Genomic DNA, 20231 nt, shown 5'->3' on the forward strand with positions numbered 1-20231 from the left:
CTATATCACCTTGAGACAAACCAGACTTCAGAACAAGGAAATTTAACAAGGAAAAAGATGGGGAATACATATGGTAAAGGGATCAATTCATCACCATATATAAGGCATAATATGATAGAACTGCAAGGAAAAATATACACAATATTTTTCACAATATATGCAAATTCAATATACACAAATGCACTACTATAGTTGGAAACTCCAACAGCCCTCCTTCAGTAATTCATAGATCAAGCAGGCAAGAAATTGGAAAGAACATAGTTGGACTGAACAGCACTCTCAATCAACTTGATCTAACAGTTACAGAAGAATCTCTTCTACAAGTACAGAATATAAAATCTTCTCAACTTGGGTTGAAGCATTCACCAAGATAGGCCACATAACGACAAACTTAATGGCCGGGCATGGTGGCCCATTCCTGTAATCCCAGCACTTTGGGAAGCCAAGGCAGGTGGATCACGAGGTCAGGAGTTCAAGACCAGCCTGGCCAACATAGTGAAATCCCATCTCTACTAAAAATACAAAAAATTAGCCGGGCATGGTGGCAGGCATCTGTAATACCAGCTGCTTGGGAGGCTGAGGCAGGAGAATTGCTTGAACCCGGGAGGCAGAGATTGCAGTGAGCCAAGATTGTGCCATTGCACTCCAACCCCGGGTGACAGTGCGAGACTCCGTCTCAAAAAAAAAAAAAAAAAAAGACAAACTTAAAATAATAGCAATTATACAAAATATGCTCTCAGATCACCATAGAATTAAACTAGAAATCAATAAAGGGAAATAATAGAATATAGCATAATATATTCAGATTAAGTAACACATTTCTAAACAACACATGGGACAATGAAGTCTCAAGAGAATGGTAAAAATATTTTGAACCACATGAAAATGAAAATACAACTTATCCCAATTTGTGTAATGCAGTTAAAGTAGTGCCTAAAGGGAAATTTATACTATTAAATGCATATATTAAAAAAGGAATAAAGACCTAAAATTAATAATCTAAACTTCCACCTTAGGATACTAAAGAAAAATGAGTAACTTAAGGCCAAAGCAATAAGAAAAAAAATGATAATAAAAAATAGAGCAAAAATCAGCAAAGATGAAAACAACAGAGAACATTTTATGAAACCGGAAGCTGGTTCTCTGAAAACATCAATCTAATTGACAAACAGCTAACCAGACTAACCAAGAAAAAAAAGAAAACATGCAAATTACCAATATCAGAAATGAAAGAGCAGTCTCACTACTGATCCCATGGACAGTAAAAGCATCATAAAAGAATGCTGTGAACAACTCTATGCCCATAATTTTGGTAACTTAGGTGAAATGAATGAATCCCTTGAAAGACACAAACTACAAAAATTCACACAACGTGGAGGAGACAACCTAAATAAACCATATCTATTAAATAAACTTAATCTATAATTGGTACCCTTCCAAGAAAGGAAGCCCCAGACTCAGATCATTTTACTGGTGAATTTTAGTAAACGTTTAAGGAAGAAATAATACCAATTTTCCATAATCTCTTCTAGAAAATAAATGCAGAAAGAATACTTCCTAACTCCCAGGGCTAGTATAATTGTAATATAAAAAACAGATAAAGAAAATACAAGAAAGGAAAACTAGAGACCTATATCTCACATGAACATAGATGAACAAATCCTGAAAAATATATTTACAAATTAAATCCAATAATTTCTAAAAAGAATGATACACCATGACCAAGTGGGATTTATCCCAGGTATGCAAGGCTGGTTCAACATTCTGAAATCATTTAATGGAATACATCACATCAACAGGCTAAAGAAAAAATCCTATCAATTGATACAGAAATGCATTTGATGAAATTCAATATACATATACGATAAAATCTCTCAGCACACTATAGAGAGGCACTTCCTCAACTTGATAAAAAATACATAAAAAGCCTATAGCTAATCTCATACTTAAATAATAAGAAATTGGATGCTTCCTCTTCAGATCAAGAATAAGGCAAAGATGTCCTCTTACTACTTCTATTCAATATCATATGGGAATCCTAGCTAGTGTAATAAGACAAGAAAAGGAAATAAAAGGTATACAAATTGGAAAGGAATAAATAAAACTGTCTTTGTTCTCAGATGACATAATTGTCTATATAGAACATCTCAGAACTGACCAAAAACAAACAAAAAACCCCCAAAACTAATTGGTGAGGATAGTAAGGTTGCAGAATACAAAGTTAATATTCAAAAATTGATTGCTTTCCTATATATCAGAAATAAATGACTGGAATTTGAAATGTTAAAAATACCATTTAAAATACCACCAAAATAATAAAATAATTAGGTTTAAATCTAAAAATATGTACAGGATCTGTATGCAGAAAGCTATAAAACTCTGATGAAGGAAATCAAAAGATCTAGACAAATGGAGGAGTAATATTTCCTATTCATGATTTGGAAGATTCAGTATTGTGGAGATGTCAATTCTTCCCAACTCAACCTATAGAATCTATAGATCTATAGAATATCAATCAAAATTCTAGCAAGTTATTTAGCAGATATTGACAAACTGATCCTGAAGTTTATATGGAATGCCAAGAGACCTACAGAGTCAACACAGTACTAAAGAAAAACAAAGTTAGAGAACTCATACTAATTTCAAGACTTACTATATAGCTACAGTCATCAAGATAGTGTGCTATTGGTGAAGGAACAGGCACATAGATCATTGGAACAGAATAGAGAGCCCAGAAATAGACCCACACAAATATAGTTAACTGACCTTTGACAAATTCCAATTATAAGGACATTCTAGAAAAGGCAAAATTATAGAGATAGTAAAATGATCAGTGATTGCCAGGGGTCCAGGTGGAGGAGGTAAAAGATTGAACGTGTGGAACACAGGAGGTTGTTTAGGGTAGTAAAACTACTTTGTATGATAGTGTAATTGTGGATACACGGCACTATGTGCTTACTAAAATGATTGTATATCATTTTATACAAATTTGCATCATTTTATACAATCATTTTAACAAATACATAATGCCATGTCAATGCAAAATTGACTTTATCATATGCAGATTAAAAACATCATTTAAGAAATCCAGAGAATTCCAGGAAGCAATGCAGAATGTGTCAAAATAATCTAACTGCATTTCAAATGTAAGAAACAACTTTACTGAAGAGGCTGGAAGAAAAAGGTGCTGACCTAAGTGACTTCGGAAATGAGTGAAGTCTTTAAATGCAAAAGAAACTGCACATAAGTACTCTACTCTACTGAGAAAGTTGTTTCCCACATGGGTCCAGGTTATCAAAACCCTGATAATGCTCCACATATGTACTGGAACTGACCACATAAGTAAATGGCTGGGAAATGATGGGAGCCACATTTTTCCCTGTTGGAATGGAGAGGAGAAGGGCCAGGTGTGGTGGCTTATACCTCTAATCCAAGCACCTTGTGAGGCCAAGGCGGGAGGATCATTGGAGTCTTGGAGTTTGAGACCAGCCTGGGCAACATAGTGGGAACCCATCCCTACAAAAACAAACAAACAAAAACTAGCTGGGTGCAGTGGCATGCACCTGTAGTCCCAGCTACTTGGGAGGTTGAGGTATAAGGATCACTTAACTCGGAAAGTCAAGGCTGCAGTAAACTGTGATTGTACCACTGCACTCCAGCCTGGGTGACAGAATAAGACCATGTCTCAAAAAAATAATAAAAAAGAAAAGGGGAGAAAGCCAGAATGATCCATGTGGCAATGGATTTGTGTTGGAGACATCAGTAAATTCATATTTAGCATAACATAGACACAGATTATTACATTGAAAATATTAATGGACATGTGTATATAAACACGTTAGTATGTACAAATATATTTTCTTGCTCTGTCAGCTTAGAGGGCCTAGAAGTAACAATACTCCAGTAGCAATAAGCACATCTAGGGCCCAGAGTTTAGTTTCTAATACCATTCTCCAACAAAAGGAATCAGACTCCTTGGAGAAATGTCTGATTCTAGGACTGGGACAGGAAATATAAACGATGAGAATCTTTTCTAGTGCTCATCTTTTATAATGCTCACCTTTTAGACCATCTTCTAGTGCCAGAAAATAAGGAAGTACTCAGAAAAACTTAAAAATCTGCACTGATGGGGTTATGTTAAAGGGATATGGGAGACAACAGAAAGAGCTCCCAATGTTGAAAGCTGGAACAATTAGAGCAACAAATTATTATTGGATTATAACTCAAAGTATAAAATAAATATCCATGAATCTATACTGATAGAAATAAATAATTGAAAAACTAAATGGAAAAGAGATCATCTCCCATGCAGAATTCCAAATAATCTATGTAGACACTTTGCCCTCAAGGAGGTAGACTTATGTCCCCATTCCTTAAATGTGTGCTGCTCATAGTGACTTCCTTCCAAAGACTGCAGTGTGGAAACGTGGGGGAGTCGTAAGCACGAAGCTGTCCCCAATTGACCCCTACCAGGTTTAACCTCACTCCCAAATTCCCAAGGCAGGATTTTTGTATGTGCGTCTTACGCCTTGCATTTACCAATTATTTATTTTTGTGTTAGTCAATGCAACTAGAGCGAACTCCTTAAAGACAGAACACACAGGGAGCCGAGCCCCTGCTTGTAAGTAACAAACCCCAAACTTGAGCTCAAGTCCTCTCAATCCAAGTTCCTTGGAGCTTCTCTCTCACGAGTAGGCTTCTGTGTGAAGATACAGCCCTTCAAGAAAACAGCCTTCACCTAGAATGGCAAAAGGAATGAAAGAACACTTCATTCTCACATTCCTGTGAGGAAACATGAGACTGGGTAATTTATAAAGAAAAGAGGTTAAATTGACTCACAGTTCCACATGACTGGGAAGGCCTCAGGAAACTTACGATCACAGCAGAAGGCGAAGCGGAAGAACAGCACCTTCTTCACAGGGCAGCAGGAAGGAGAAGGAGTGCCAGCAGGGGAAATGCCGACACTTACAAAACATCAGATCTCGTGAGACTCACTCATGAGAACAGTACAGGGGAAACCGCCCCCATGATCCAATTACCACCACCTGGTCCTGCCCTTGACACGTGGGGATTATAAGGATTACAATTCAAGGCGAGATTTGGGTGGGGACACAGAGCCAAACCATATCAGATGGATTTTTGTAAAGATGTTAAAATATAATAAGCTACCTGATTGCACACCAACATTTCATCAGACATTACAGACATAATATCTAGTATCTTCACTCTTTACAACATCCCTACTGTGAAGTACAACATTAGGATCTTTGTTTTACAGATAAAGAGACTGAAGTTTAGAGTGGTAAAATGACTGCTAAGAAGTTGTAGAGCCACAATTTAAACCTGGTCTATCTGATTCCAGAAACACAGGCTTTCCCCAACACATCTTGGCATTATTTTGTGCGGTGAGTTTACAAAAGGTAAATTAGCAGTTAGTGTTTCTCTGTCTATTAACATAAGGAGTTATTATTAGGTTCAAATGCTAGATTTTGAGCAGCTTGGGCACCTCCTGTTGTTGCTAACAGCCTCTTCAATCAGGCTTCGGCCTATAATTTTGAGCCATTTTTTGAAATCTTTGCATGCAATCTACTTTCAACTATGCATAATTCTATCAGAGCCCCTGTAGAAGCAGGAAATTATCAGAAATGCAGGTAATTACCATAAAAAGGTAGAGAAGAACATAGATGTGGTGGACTTTACAGATCCAATTATATCTACTTGCCCAAGAACACATGGCCCTCAAGTAGTGGAGCAGGATTTGAACTCCGGTCTGCTTATTCCCAAGACCATGCATTCTCCACTCTGCTGTCCTGTGTGTAAAAATCACTCCATTTTCTCTGTTCTCACTCGAGGCCCACTGGACCTTCTGATGGATGGGAAAACTGGCGCCATCATCTCTTCTCTCCTGCATTCAAACTGCTTACCTGCACCTTCCCGTCAATGCAGTCATGCAGTCAAGTGGCAGCTGAAGACGGTGCGCAGCTGCTGTCCCCTGGGAGAAGTGCAACCCCAGTGAAGGTCCTTGTCGGGGTGCTGCATGCATGCTGATGGGAAACTGCAAATAAGACTTGGTCTTCTGGTTGCCAATGGAAACGGGACATCCATGGCAAATAGGCATTTTAGTTACAAAACTCAGGTTCAAATTGAGGATTCCTCCCGTATAGGTGGTTTGATTATAGGCAAATTATTTAAACTCTGAGTCTCAGCTTCCTTGGCAGTAAAATGGGAATAGGGATACTCACCTTGCTGGGGTATTAGTGATCATTAAAAAGTAGGTTAAAGTTGTTGGAAGGGTCTAGCAGCAACTCTCATGTGACGGATATTTGATTTTTTATCAATCATCCCTTTTCTCCCTTGCTAGTGAGAGGACTCTCATCCTAACCATCCCCTACTGTCAGAGAATACCCATTGTAATTGTATCATTTGCCTGGCTGATACCATGATATGGCCCAGCCCCGGTGAGACATCACTGGCCTCAGGCAGTGCTGTGTGGATGGGAAGGGTCAGCATTTACACAAGCTCTTGGTAAAACACAAGCACTTGTATGGAGTCTGTTTATAGGTAACTGTGTGAGGGCTGTTATGTGTCCATGGATCAAGGCCAGGAGAAAGGACAAGGTTTGGGGGCCATAAAGTGTGAATCCTGATTTTGCCATTTATGAGCTTTATGATCTTGTAAAAATCACTTCAGTTTTCTACGCCACTGAATTTCCTCATTTGTAAAATGGGAAAATAACCCTGATTTGAATTGGTGATGGTAGACCCCAGGGGCTGACACGTTTTGGCAACTGGAGTGATGGAGGGCGAATCTCTCTATTGAACACCACACAGGGAACAAAACGTAAGACATAATTTCAAATAAATGCTTCCTACATAAAGCAAACATGTGTTTTATAATAAACAGCTTTGTGCAAAACACATTTATTTTTTAAAATTCCCTTTATAAAAATAGAATATGTAACAAATACAAAACATAAGAGCAGAGAATCTGGCTATCAACACACAGCCCATAGCTTATGCAGCAGAGGATGGGGTGTGGATTGCAGGGTGGAGGTCTCCTCCAGGGCCCTGGGGAGGTGGGGCTGAAAGGAAGGAGTGTTTATGTCCTTGTGATATGGAAGAGAGTGGGCTATCTGGAAATTCATGAGACAAGATTAAACCAAGTCTGTGGAAGTCGGCATGCACTGGGGGGTCTGTGCCTTCTGCATGTGCAATTTATATTTGTGAGTTGTACATTATAAACAAACACTGGTGGGCAGGAGAAAATCATCCCTTCTGTCTTCAGATGCTCCCGCGGGGCTTTCCCTTGGGCTAGTCCATGCCCAAGGCCCTCGTGGCCTTTTTGGCATTCAGAAAGTTCTTCTTTTTCCTGGGAGGAACGTGCAGTGAGATCTCTGGCTCCTTTGGATTTCTGAATATAAAGAGCTTCTCTCCTGTGTTTAATATATCAATGGTTTCTGCCCCTACAATGGGTACAGGGGCCAGTTCGCCAATGGGCTCCAGTGACAGGTGTGGCCAACTTCCTTTTCCAGAGAATATCATCCTCTCTCTGAGAGGGAGACATGTCTTCTGTAATATGCTAAAGAAATAGCAAAAGATCAAATTCAATATTTTTGGCAGTGTACCCTCTGGAGTGTTCTGAGTTCTCCAAGAGAATCCCTCCTTGGGTCCTGAATTCCCCAACCCAGTGCCATTTTAAGGAAAGGTTATTTTTCCCCTTGGTCACCAGACTGCTGTAAAATTAGCTGAAGCCTGTAACAGTGGTGCACTGTAGTCAACTCTTCCTGGCTCATCACCATTCCATTTTCAGGAGTTTTTTGTTTTGTTTGAGATGGAGTTTCGCTCTTGTTGCCCAGCTGCAGTGCAATGGCGCAACCTCAGCTCACTGCAACCTCCGCCTCCCGGGTTCAAGTGATTCTCCTGCCTCAGCCTCCTGAGTAACTGGGACTACAGGCGCTTGCGACCATGCCCAGCTAATTGTTTTTAATAGAGATGGGGTTTCACCATGCTGGCCAGGATGGTCTTGGTCTCTTGACTCCATGATCCGCCCACCTCGGCCTCTCAAAGTGCTGGGATTACAGGCATGAGCCACCACACCCAGCCCATTTTCAGGAGTTTTGCGAGCCCACTGTCGTCATGTTGTTAGCGTGACATCAGATCAGCCATGGTGGGAATATTTACACCATGGAAATTGGCAAATGCTACAAATCAGAAATCACTGCCCTCCTCCCCACCAGCCAATTGTTAAACATTTATGGGCCTCACTCTAAAAGCAGGCTGATGAAACCTGGTTACAAAGCAACAGTTAGAAGTCAGGCAAAATGTGTTTGCCATAGAAGAGTGTGGCACACTTTGAGAATGTCCCATAAAAAGGTTGCTGGAATCCTGGCCATGGGCAGTCCAACCCGACTCCCAGGCTGCTCTTGATAATGATCGTGACTACGACCAAGAGCCCTATGCATCCTGAAAGCCACAGCGCTCTCTCTCTGCCCAAGCAGGGCAGGACAAGGCCATGTCACTGGGGATGCACCTGCTGCATGTCAATGGCAGGCTTGCTGACCCTCCCAGAAGGTATGTGGTAGATTCCACTCCATTGCCATCATCACTAATTACTGCCCTTGGAGCTAGTAAGTCTGCACAAGGATTCAAACCCAGCTCTGTGTCTCCACCATAGGTCCATGGTGCCTCTAGGCAGAGCAAAGGCCCGCAGAGTGAGCCAGGACAGTGGGACTATCATGTCTCTTGATCTGTATCCACTCCACTTCTATTAGTGCAGCCTAGGAATGTTCCTAATGGAATATTTTAGAGTTCTATAGAATGAATTTAATTTTCTTTTTCTGGGATTGCATGTACTTCTCTTAGCCAATATCCTGATCTAACTTATCTGAGACTATATTATGATAACCAGGCTACTAATGGTTCCAAGCGTTTTATCACGAATAATCTATGAAGCTTGGTCTCAGCACCTTCAACTGAGCTCTGAGAAATTGTGGAAGGGGCAGGACTGAGGTAGACATGTCCCTTGAACAGCCACTGTTTCCGGAGTACACACCGATATCACTGTTTAACCCCTTATGAACCTACCTGATGTTGCTTTTTGTATCCACATCTTCTCTAGCTGGAATAACAGAAGACATTGGACAACGGTTTGCAGCAATTTAAGGCCACTCTGCCCCTCACTTCCCTCTGCTCTGTAGGTGTGTGATAGCCACAGCCAAGGAAAAAGGCATTGGGGTGAAAGTAAAGAGTGCAAGGCTGGAAGTTTAAGGAAATAAAGGGGGCAGTGAGGCAGCCCCAAATCTCATGGCCACTGTTTACCAGCTGTCGACCTGGGGCCTCTTCTTCTGACCTCCCTGAGCTTCCATTTTATCATCCCCACTTTCTGGAAGGCTCAATGCAGCAAGACATGAAAGGACTTTGTGAACAGTAGCTATAAGGAATTCTTCTAATTACATTCCATTAAAAATAGCCATTAGCTAAAATAAATACAGTAATGTAAATGTTAATAAATGTTGAGGACATTCTCTCACTGCTAGCCACAGCTCATCTTCAGCTTCTAAACTCAGCCCACTGAATAAAGATTTGTGGTCTTCAGGGTCACAAATCTTCATCTGTTTGCAGCAACCTCCTTTCCTTGTCACCTGCTGCCTCCCCAGCCTGGCCCACAGGCAGCTTAGCTCACCCCCTCCCCAGCCACATGAGCAGGTGCCCATCATTACCTCTGCTTCCTCTTGCGGGCCCACAGCATCTTTTCTAATCCTCTGCTTATCAGACCTCCTCGCAGTTTGCTGTCTAAGGCTTGCCACCAGCTCTGGTGTTTCCTGCAGGCAAGAAGGGAGTCTTACAGTTTCAAAAATATAATCTTTCGCCAGGCGCAGTGGCACATGCCTGTAATCCCAGCACTTTGGGCGGCCGAGGCGGGCAGATCACCTGAGGTCAGGAGTTCAAGACCAGCCTGGCCAACATGGTGAAACCCAGTCTCTACTAAAAAATACAAAAATTAGCAGGGCGTGGTAGTTGGCACCTGTAATCCCAGCTACTCCGGAGGCTGAGGCAGGAAGAATTGCTTGAACCCAGGAGGCGGAGGTTGCAGTGAGCCGAGATCACACCATTGTACTCCAGCCTGGGCAACACAGCGAGACTCCATCTCAAAAAAAAAAAAAAAGAAAAAAAAAGAATAGAATCTTTAAGTGATGAGTAATCCTACCCATCTCTCAATGCCACCTTTGGTTGCCACTAGGACACCCCATCCCCAGAATGTTCACCATTTATTCTTTACTCATTCACTGCACATCCATCGAACGCCTTCTACAGCCTCATCAAGATGCAACCTCTGCCCTCAAGGGGCCAAGTCTAGGGCATCACAGACAGAAGAGGGCTGACTGGGGATGGGGGAGACATTTGAGCAAAGGGAGCCCTTGGGGCACTCACAAAGGAATGGGATCTGTGCGCTGACTTACATACTGGCTGCCTCCCCCACTGGGATGAATGCTCTACGCAAGCAGGGCTTTGTCTCTTACCCTCCACGTAGCCCTAGTATCTAAGACAGAGGACACAGTGGGAGCTTCACAAGTGCCTTATGCATATACAAATACAGAAGCTGGGAAAGCACAGGGGAAGCCTGGAAGGTGGGCTAGGCAGGGAGCCCTAAAGCCATGAAGGTGAGTGGTCCTAGACTGAAGGAGAGGGCGTTGGAGAGTGTTGCCCAGGAAAGTGGGAGGCATCAGGTCAAGCCAATAAAGGATGTGCTAGACTCATTCCCCTGCCTTGGTGGCTCACACCTGCTCAGCTGGTGGTGGAGATGGAGCCTTTCCTACACTGGGCCAGGCAGGCTCTCTCCCAGGAGTCTAACTCCTGGAGCAGAGAAGGGCAGTCCTCTGAAGGCAGCACCCCAGAGAGGACGCCCTGAGTGCTTCCCTGGCCCTGCCCTTCCTGAGGCCTGAACACTGGCTCTTTCCTGGATTCTGACATGGCCCTCAATACACTCCATTCTTGCTTGGATTAATTATTCAGTTCCCATTGCTTGAAACCCAAGACTCATAACTGATGTAATGGCCGGATGCCAGGTGCTGGGGACACAAGAATAGTGTATGCCCTGCCCTCAGAGATTGGGTTAGTGGCCTGGGACTCCAGAGTCATCCAGGCTGCCTGGCCATGAGGCTGGGCAAAGGAAGGCCATGCTCATGCCCATGATGGCACTGACCTCAAGCCCTCTTGCCTCGTCCTAGCTTGGCCTGTCCATCTCTCCCCACTGGCCTCTCAAACTAAGCTGGCTGAAGGGGAAGCACCAAAAACAAGGTCCACAGAGGTGGTAGGCAGGCGGAAGTGGCCTCCCTGCAGCCACACACGTTCCTACTCCAGAGTCACATTGAATACTTGCCACCTGCATGTCCGTGCAGGCAGGCAGGCAGCGCACTGGGAAAACCAGGCTGTGAAAGCTGGTTTTATTTTTAATATTAATAATATTAATATGATTGGCTCCTAATATTCCATGGAGGGGCGTAGCATAGAGCATGTAACTGTCATCCTGTCACTGGACATTCAGTTTGGCAGAGGTGGCCTCCCTCTGGCTCCCTCTTGTTCCTCTGACCAGCCCACACCCAGCCCTCTGACCATGCCCACCCAGCCCTCTGACTGCGGTCCACATCCCACTTCCTGACTATGCTGGGCCCCAAGGCCACTACGAAGGCTCTTCGACCCTGCGGCCTCCTGCCCACACCCGCAGCTGTTGTTCCCTTTTCCCCACCCTCCCCCTCACCCCAGTCAGACTCTATTCACCCTCAGCAGTGCTTCTTGGCTTTTTGGGTCAGATACTCTGATAAAAGGTATCTCTGATAAGGAAAACATTACCCCTTTTCTCAGGACAAATGCTATCTACACAGTCATGATGGTTCAGCAGGCTCTCGGGCTCCCAGATGCCCTCCTGGCCTCCTCTGCATCCTTGCTGAGGCTGCGAGCTCTGCAGCCTGGTGCTCAACGTTTTCATCCTGGCCATGGCTTTCCTTGCAGCCTCATTCCCCACCTACTCCATCCTCAAGGGGGCACTGCTGGCTGCCCCTCAAACCCGCCTCACTCCACACCCCTTCCTGCCTTTCCCCATAAAGAGCCTTTACTGACCAAATTCACAGCTGGGGCCCCATCCTAAAGGAGACTGTCTATGCAGAGTTACCCATAATTAAGGAAAAAATGGGCCCGAACTGAATGTCAAGTGACAGGATGACAGTTACATGCTCTATGCTAACACCCCTTAGCATGAGGAACCAGTAAAAATAATATCCACCTGTGCCACGTGTCAATAACATTGAAAGAATAAAATTTAAATTAATAACACTAGCAGGAAATATAATCTAAGTAATGGGATAAGAATTATACAGGGGGATGTTTGCATGAGAGTTAAAAGGTAAGTAGTAAAATCGCTTCTGCTATAAGATTCTGAAAGGCAGAATGTAGCAAGGCTGTATCCACAGCGTGCTCACTCCATACTCGACAAATACACATATTTACATGCACAACACACTCACACATTTACGTACCAACACACAAACACATGCTCCCACACTTGCAGACACACACTCATAAAACCCAGCAGAGAAACACATTCTGGAGGAAGAAATGTAACAGCATGCTAGCAGTCATTTTTCTAGGTGGTAAAACCATGGATATTTCTTTCTCTTCTTCCTCTTTTTATGCATTTTTTTACATTTTCTTTAATGGGCATGCATGAAATATTTATGGCTCTGGGTAAACTTATTTTCTTGACTCTATTTAAAAAATAAATTGGTGACAAAATTAAAAAGTATGGACAAAATACATGGGCCTCCCATGACCTCGAGGACTCATGGGGACCCTTCTGGACAGGGACGTGCCCTGGGAGGCAGCCCCTCCACGGCACTCACTTCCGCCTGCCCACGTCGGCCTGCTCCGCTCCGCCATCGCTCTCAGCTGCGTGGTCTGCATGTCTCTCGGTGGCCAAATCCAGCAGGGCCAGCAGCTGAGGCTGTGAGGCTGTGGGCAGTACCACACTGAGGAGCCGGCGAAGCGTGGCCCCGGGCACCACGGCCATCCTCGCCAGGTACGATGCCAGTCTCAGCTCCTACAGGAAACAACAGAGGGAGCTCAGACCCTCGCCGCCTCTCAACTTGAACCGTCATTTTTAATTTATCACATTCTGAGGACATTCTGTCCTGGAGTGATAAATATTTCAGTAGCTTAGTCTGGAAAACATGTTCCCGAACTTTCAGAGCTGTCAAAAAAAAACCTATTTGGTCAGCAACCTTGGCTCCCCAGGACGCTTCTAAAGCCTCCGTCCATCCCGTCCAACTGCTCTCAAGTCACTGGGGCAGTACCCAAATCCCCACAGCAAAAGCCCTGCAGCAGGGCGATTCAAAATGAATGTACTTTCTCCTCTTCCTCACATTCTGTGAGGCCATTAGGCACCAGGCAAGCAGTGCAGGCTCTGGAAACAACAGAAGTGTCCCTAACCAGTGGGCGATTAAAGACACTGTGCTATACCCATGCCACAGGATACCACTCTGCAGTCAGAAGAACTGGAAGGATCCCAGGGGCATTTTGCCGAGTGGAAACAGCCAGTCTCCAAAGGTCACGTGCTGCGTGATTCCATGCATGTAACCACCTGGGCGTGATGAGACTTGGAGCTGGAGAGCGGCAGTGGATGCCAGGGGTGGGGCAGGGGAGGTGGGTGTGGCCTTAAAGGGGCAGCCCAGGGTGGCCTTTGTGTTGGTTGACAGCTCTGTGTCTTGATGATGGTGCTGCTGGTTACATGAATGTACATAGGATAAAATGACAGAGAACTGTACGTACATTTTATATCGATGTCAACTTCCTGGTTCTGATGCTGTCTGACAGGAACCATTGGGGAAAACTGAGTGAAACTCTCTGAAACTCTACACTAGCTTTGTAACTTCTTGTGAATCTAAAATAATTTCAAAATTAAAAGTTTTGGCCAGGCATGGGGGCTCACATCTGTAATCGCAGCACTTTGGATAGCTGGAGAGGAAAAGAGGCCCAAGGACAGAGCTATCGGGTGCCCAAAGGCCATGAGAAGAAGCAGTGTCCAGCAAGTGGCAGCCAGGGGTGGGAGGGAACAAGTCCAGGTGCCGGAAGCCAAGGAGAGAACGTGTTCAGAAGGGTGGGCTGGGGGTCCAGAGACCACAGAGAGGTCAGGAGAAACAAAGACAGGGACTCGACCCCTTGGAAACATGGGGTCGCTATGACCTTGGTAAGTGCTTTCAGTGAAGGCACGAGGAAAGGTGCTTTTCCAAATACCAAAGCTCCTTCCATGTCCTGACGCTCCCCATCCATGGCCTCCCTCCACTGTCACACTGAAATACTCGTTCTTGCCTGACCGTCCTGCTCGCCCAGGCCCCTGAGCCCTTACCCATGAGCTTCCTTCAGCCTAGAGTATATTTCTCCCAAGCTACTCTCTGTCTCTCTCCAGCGCATTCTTTTGGACTCTACATGAGTCTTCCCTGACCCCATCTTCTGGGTCAGGTGTCCCTTCTCTGATCTCGCATGGGTTTTAACCAACTCTGCTGTAACTGTCCCATTTCTAGTGTGCCTCTGGAACTAGGCTCTTAGGATGAAGTCAGTGACACATGCTTCTCTGTCCCCAGCACTTAACCCCGTTCCTGGAACAGAGAAAGTGACCAACAGACATTTGTTGGATACAAGATGGATAAACAGTGACTTCATAAACACCCGGCATAATTCATAATTCACCTCTTCCTGAGGCAGGGTCTAAACCTTTATAGTTGGGATCCCACCAGTCAATGTGGGGACAGGCCAGCCCATTGTCACAGCCCTTCCAGCTCCAGTAATCCTCCAGACAAGTCAATTCACCGGGTCAAGTCTTACTAAAATTGGTGACACAAAAAGCATTCACATGGGTCATGAGCTTTGAATCTGATGCCACCATCTACAGACAGAAATGGACCACAAAGGGTGAAAAGGGAACACTTTTACACTGCTGGCGGGAATGTAAACTAGTTCAACCACTGTGGAAAACGGTATGGAGGTTCCTTAAAGAACTAAAAGTAGAACTACCATTCGATCCAGCAATCCCACTGCTGGGTATATGCCCAAGGAAAAGAAGTCATTGTATGAAAAAGACACACGGACATGTATGTTTATAGCAGCACGATTCACAACTGCAAAAACATGGAACCAACCTAAGTGCCCATCAGCCAACAAGCGGACAAAGAAAACGTGGTATATATACACCATGGAATACTACTCAGCCATAACATGGAATGAAATAATGGCCTTTGCAGCAACTTGGATGGAGCTAGAGGCCATTATTCTAAGTGAAGTAACTCAGGAATGGAAAACCATATATTGTATGTTCTCACTTAGGAGCAGGAGCTAAGCTATGAGGATGCAAAGGCATAAGAATGATATAATGGACTTTGGGGACTTGGGGAAGAGTGGGGATGGGTGAGGGATAAAAGACTACACATTGGGCTGGGCGCGGTGGCTCACACCTATAATCCCAGCATTTTGGGAGGCTGAGGCGGGTGGACTGCCTGAGGTCAGGAGTTTGAGACCAGTCTGGCCAAGGTGGTGAAACCCTGTCTCTACTAAAAATACAAAAACATTAGCCAGGCGTGGTGGCATGTGTCTGTAATCCCAGCTACTCGGGAGGCTGAGGCAGGGGAATCGCTTCAACCAGGGAGGTGGAGGTTGTGGTGAGTCGAGATCGCGCCACTACACTCCAGCCTGGGTGACAGAGTGAGACTCCATCTCAAAAAAAAAAAAAAAAAAAAAAGACTATACATTGGTACAATGTACACTGCTCGGGTGGTGGGTGCACCAAAATCTCAGAAATCACCAATGAAGAACTTATCCATGTAACCAAAAACCACCTGTTCCCCAATTAAAATATAAAAACAAATTTAAAGAAACGGACCATAAAGCAACACAGGGACACAGCTCTCTAGGCAGAGGAGAGTGACAGAGAGGCCCGGGGTGGCCAGTGGATAGCCTCTCTCCCACTTCCTCCCTGCTCCTCTCCACAGGATGAAGGAGCAGCAAGAGGAGGAAGGACAAAGAGAGAAATGGAGGACTGAGCTTCCCTGATGATTCTTTTCTCTGGTACAAAAAGAAAATGGCAAAATATGGGGCTTCCTCCAGACTGGATGTGCTGGTTCATTTTATGTGTCCATTTGGCTGGGCCACTGTGCCCAGATGTTCAGTTAAGCATTCCTTTTGTTGTCTCTGTGGGGGTGTTTTGGGATGAGATTAACATGTAAATTAGTGGACTCTGAGGGAAGTCGATGGCCTGCCATAATGTGGCTGGCCTCAGCCATCAGCTGAAGGCCTGGAGAGAACAAGAAGGCTGACCAGTCCTGAGCAGAAGATAATCCTTTCAGCAGATGGCCTTAGGATTCGAATTGCAACTCCTTCCTGAGTCTCCAGCCTGGAGGCCAACCCTGCAGAATTTGGACTCACCAGCCTCCACAATCACGGGAGCCAATTCCTTCAATAAATCTCTTTCTCTATAGAGACGCATCCTATCAGTTCTGTTTCTCTGGAGGACTCTTATTAATACACAGGAGTTGGGAAGAAAGAAATTCAGCTGAATAGATATTATTGGGCAGACTATACAAAGTACCAAGTTGGGGACAGAGAAAAACAACAAGCCTACCTGGTTCCTGCTGCCCAGAGCTTCCGGTCTGGCAGTATTTATTCCGCATAGAGCCAGTTCTTCAGCAGAGTGCTATTGTCTGAACATAACTCATGTCTCTTCCAAAACTCATGTTGAAACTTAACCACAAATGCCACTGTTAGGAAGGGGGGCCTTCTGAAGGTGATGAGGTCATGAGGGCTCTGCCCTCAAGAATGGGATTAGTGTCTTATAAAAGGGCTCCAGGGAACTAGCTTAGCCCTTTTTGCCTTCCTATCCCCTCTGCCACATAAGGACATGACTTTCCTGTCCTCCAGAGGATGCAGCAACAAGGCACCGTCTTGGAAGCAGAGCGCAGTTCTCACCAGACACTGCATCTGCAGGTACCTTGATCTCAGACTTTCCAGCCTCCAGAATTATAAGAAAATTGATAAAGAATTTCTATTCTTGAGTCGCAGACGCAGTGGCTTCAAGATTACTTCACAGAGCTGGAGCACAGGCCGCGCAGGCCCTGAGGGCTCGCGGCCCCAGTGGCGCAGCCACGGTGCGCTCCATGGCATCCGGAGGTGGTGTTCCCACTGATGAAAAGCAGGCGACTGGGTTGGAGAGGGAGGTCATGCTGGCTGCAAGGAAGGGACTGGACCCATACAATATACTGGCCCCAAAGGGAGCTTCAGGCACCAGGGAAGACCCTAATTTAGTCCCCTCCATCTCCAACAAGAGAATAGTAGGCTGCATCTGTGAAGAGGACAATACCAGCGTCGTCTGGTTTTGGCTGCACAAAGGCAAGGCCCAGCGATGCCCCCACTGTGGAGCCCATTACAAGCTGGTGCCCCAGCAGCTGGCACACTGAGCACCTGCACTCAATTACTCGAAATGTGCTATAAAGTTTCTTCTTTCCAGTAAAGACTAGCCATTGCATTGGCTCCTTCTCCCATAAAAAAAAAAAAAAAAAAAAAAAAAAAATTCTATTCTTTATAAATTATCTAGTCTAGGAATTTTGTGTAGTAGCAGAAACAGACTGAGATGCATATAGAGTTCACAATTTAAAAGGGCCCACAATCTAGAAATGAACCTGGGTGAAATTCCGCTGGTGACACTGGCTTTCTGTGAAGTCTCAAAGTAACAAAGGAAAAGGTGGGGGAATCAAAGTTGAGAGTGGGAGATGGCTCAGTTACGCAGAGACACAGGCCGGGGTGGTCATCTGCTTCAGACCCTTTAGAGCCGGTCAGGAAGAGCAGAGTCTCTGCAGCACCAAGCTGGGCTGAATCCCAAGCCCCCCACGAGCAGTGGCGGGCCCTCATGCCCTCACCACCTCTCTGTCCCTCAGTCCCTTTATTCATAAAACAGGATAATACTGCCTGTTTCCCATCTTTCTGCAAGGATTAAATGAATAACGGGCATGGCAGGTATTCAGGAAGCACCAGCTCCTCCCCTGCCCTGTTTGGACACTGTCACTTCAGTGCTAACAGTGGCACCTTGTTTGGTACAGTCAAGAGAATAATGACCCCTCCCCAAAATGTCCATGGTCCCATCCTGGGACCTGTGTAGATGTCACCTTACAAGGCGAAGGGTACTTTGCAAGTGGGAGTAAGGTCAGGGGCCTTGAGACAGTGTGGGAAAGTGGTTATCTTAGATTAGCCAGGTGGTTCCAACATAATCACCACGTGGGTCCTTAGAAGTAGAGACCTTTCGTGCTGTGTTAGGTCAGAGAGAGATGTGACGAGAACGGAAGAAGGGCCAGAGAGATGCAATTTTGCTGGCTTTGAAGGTGAAGAAAGGAGGCCATGAGCCAAGGAATGTAGTTGTCACTGGAAGCCAGGAATATCCCCCGGCTGGCAGCCAGCCAAGAAACAAGGACCTCAGTCCTACAACCACCATGGGCCGAACCCTGCCAATTACTTAAGTGAGCAGGAAACAGATTCTCCCCCTAAAGCTTCTGAAAGGCAGGCAAATCTGCCAACACCTTGATTTTAGCCTGGAGAAACCCATGTTGGATTTCTGACCTACAGAACTTTAAGGTAAGTCTGTAGCTGTGATAAGCTGCTGTTTGTGGTCATTTGTGACGGCAGTGATAGGAAACGAATTCATTCGGGAAGATGGGTGTGCCTGTGGATGCAGCCGGCTGGACACCTAAAAGCGCCCTAACCCCTCCTTCCTGTTGACTCCCTTCTTAGAGGCGGGGAGGCAAAGTGACTCGCACCTCCCCTGCAGCTAGCAGGGCCCACGGGCCAGCTCTCAGGTTGCAAGGGAGAATCTGCTGCAGGGACTTGGGGGCATTTGCTTCCTTGATGAGAAAGAACAGCCGTGGTGGCAGTTCTTTGACCTCTTCCCTCCTTGCTCTGAAAGTTATGGCAGCTGGAACTGTTAGAAGGAACTGTGGAAAGAATCGCAGAACATGACCCTGATGTCACTGCATCAGCAAGCACCTCTCTGGAGTCATATGGCTCGCATTTACCACCGTCTGAAGTTATATTTCCTGCTACTTACAGACACCAGAAGCACAGGAAGCCCATCGCAGGATGCGTATAAAACCCGATCGGTAGCAGACAGTCAGGTACATGACTGCATAAGGCTCCGTGCACAGCCTCAGGGCTCTGTATCAGGAAGGGAGGTGAGTCTGCAACTCTGGCCAAGGATGAGAAAGGTTGGCTGATCTCAACTCAGAGAGGTGTAGTGTGGGGTGCAGTATCACTGATTGATGGCTCTGGCCCAGTTTTCTCTTACCCACTTTGTTCCCGGTAGAACCTACTTTTTGTATATTAAACTTAGTTAAAGATTGAGAAGAAGGAGAATATTTGGGTGCCTGCCAAATCACAGAAAAGACATCGACTGGGGCACATGTGATTACGGTTGTGGTTGCTGCCATTAGCACTGATTGAGCGTCCTCTGTGTGCCGGGCCCATGCTAGAGGCTTTGCACACATCTGCTCTGCAGGTTCCAAGGCTGGCTTTTCATCACCATCCTGGAGGTGAGGAAATGTGGATTCTGAGAAAAAGATGAAGTGACGTGCTGGCAAGGGGCGGCCTCAGACCCGGCCAGTACCTTCTCACCTGGCTGCACAGGGTCGCGAAGGTGTCTGCCTCCATGTTTTCCAACAAGTCTTCTAGCACGACACTGTTCTGTTGCTCCTCTCTCAAACTGGAGTGAAAATAAAATACACGTGAGTTCACTTTTGTTATAAAGTGATACTATGAGACCTAGTTATTTAAATAACAAAGAAGCACACATCTAAGCCACATGATTTGAAAAATATGTCCATAGAAAGAGACGGCCTTCCTTTTCTTGCCTAGGCTACTTTGCAAATAACATGTCAAGGAGGGTTCCCTAGGAAGGAGGCTCCTCGAAGTGAAAAGTTTCATGAGAGCTACAAGGAGACTTTCCTATGGCTTTACAGGGTGATCTCTGTGATGCTGCTTTGAAAACTCTGCATCAGTCCTCACGGTGATGACCAAGAAGACCAAGATCTGGGGTCTACACCCACATGTGCCCTTGGATTGATGCAGACCCAGAACCAAAGGATGACACCTTTTCACATGAGGCTTCCTGACGCCCACACGAGGGGGTCTGCTTAACACGTGCCTTAGCTA

General features: G+C 45.3%; 1 protein-coding gene and 1 pseudogene across 3 annotated transcripts in view; one reads left to right on the forward strand and one right to left on the reverse strand.

Annotated features, from left to right (window-relative positions):
• Positions 1–6887: 6887 nt before the first annotated feature.
• Positions 6888–20231, reverse strand: part of EVC2 (EvC ciliary complex subunit 2) — a 146579-nt gene continuing 133235 nt past the window's right edge. Inside the window, exons 19-22 of one of the 2 annotated variants that reach the window (XM_030800954.1) lie at positions 19695–19782; positions 12896–13092; positions 9719–9820; positions 6888–7578 (exon numbers count right to left, since the gene is read on the reverse strand). In XM_030800954.1, coding sequence (XP_030656814.1) covers positions 7311–7578; positions 9719–9820; positions 12896–13092; positions 19695–19782 — 655 coding nt within the window. In that variant the 3' untranslated portion in view covers positions 6888–7310. The remainder of the gene's footprint in view (positions 7579–9718; positions 9821–12895; positions 13093–19694; positions 19783–20231) is intronic. The other variant, XM_030800953.1, reaches the window with a different exon arrangement.
• LOC105738277 lies at positions 14909–17607 on the forward strand (annotated as a pseudogene). The gene is made up of 2 exons (XR_001114051.2): positions 14909–14960; positions 17094–17607. The product of XR_001114051.2 is annotated as a cytochrome c oxidase subunit 5B, mitochondrial pseudogene (transcript).

Source organism: Nomascus leucogenys, chromosome 20 (genome assembly GCF_006542625.1).
Source record: "Nomascus leucogenys isolate Asia chromosome 20, Asia_NLE_v1, whole genome shotgun sequence".
NCBI classification, from domain to species: domain Eukaryota; kingdom Metazoa; phylum Chordata; class Mammalia; order Primates; family Hylobatidae; genus Nomascus; species Nomascus leucogenys.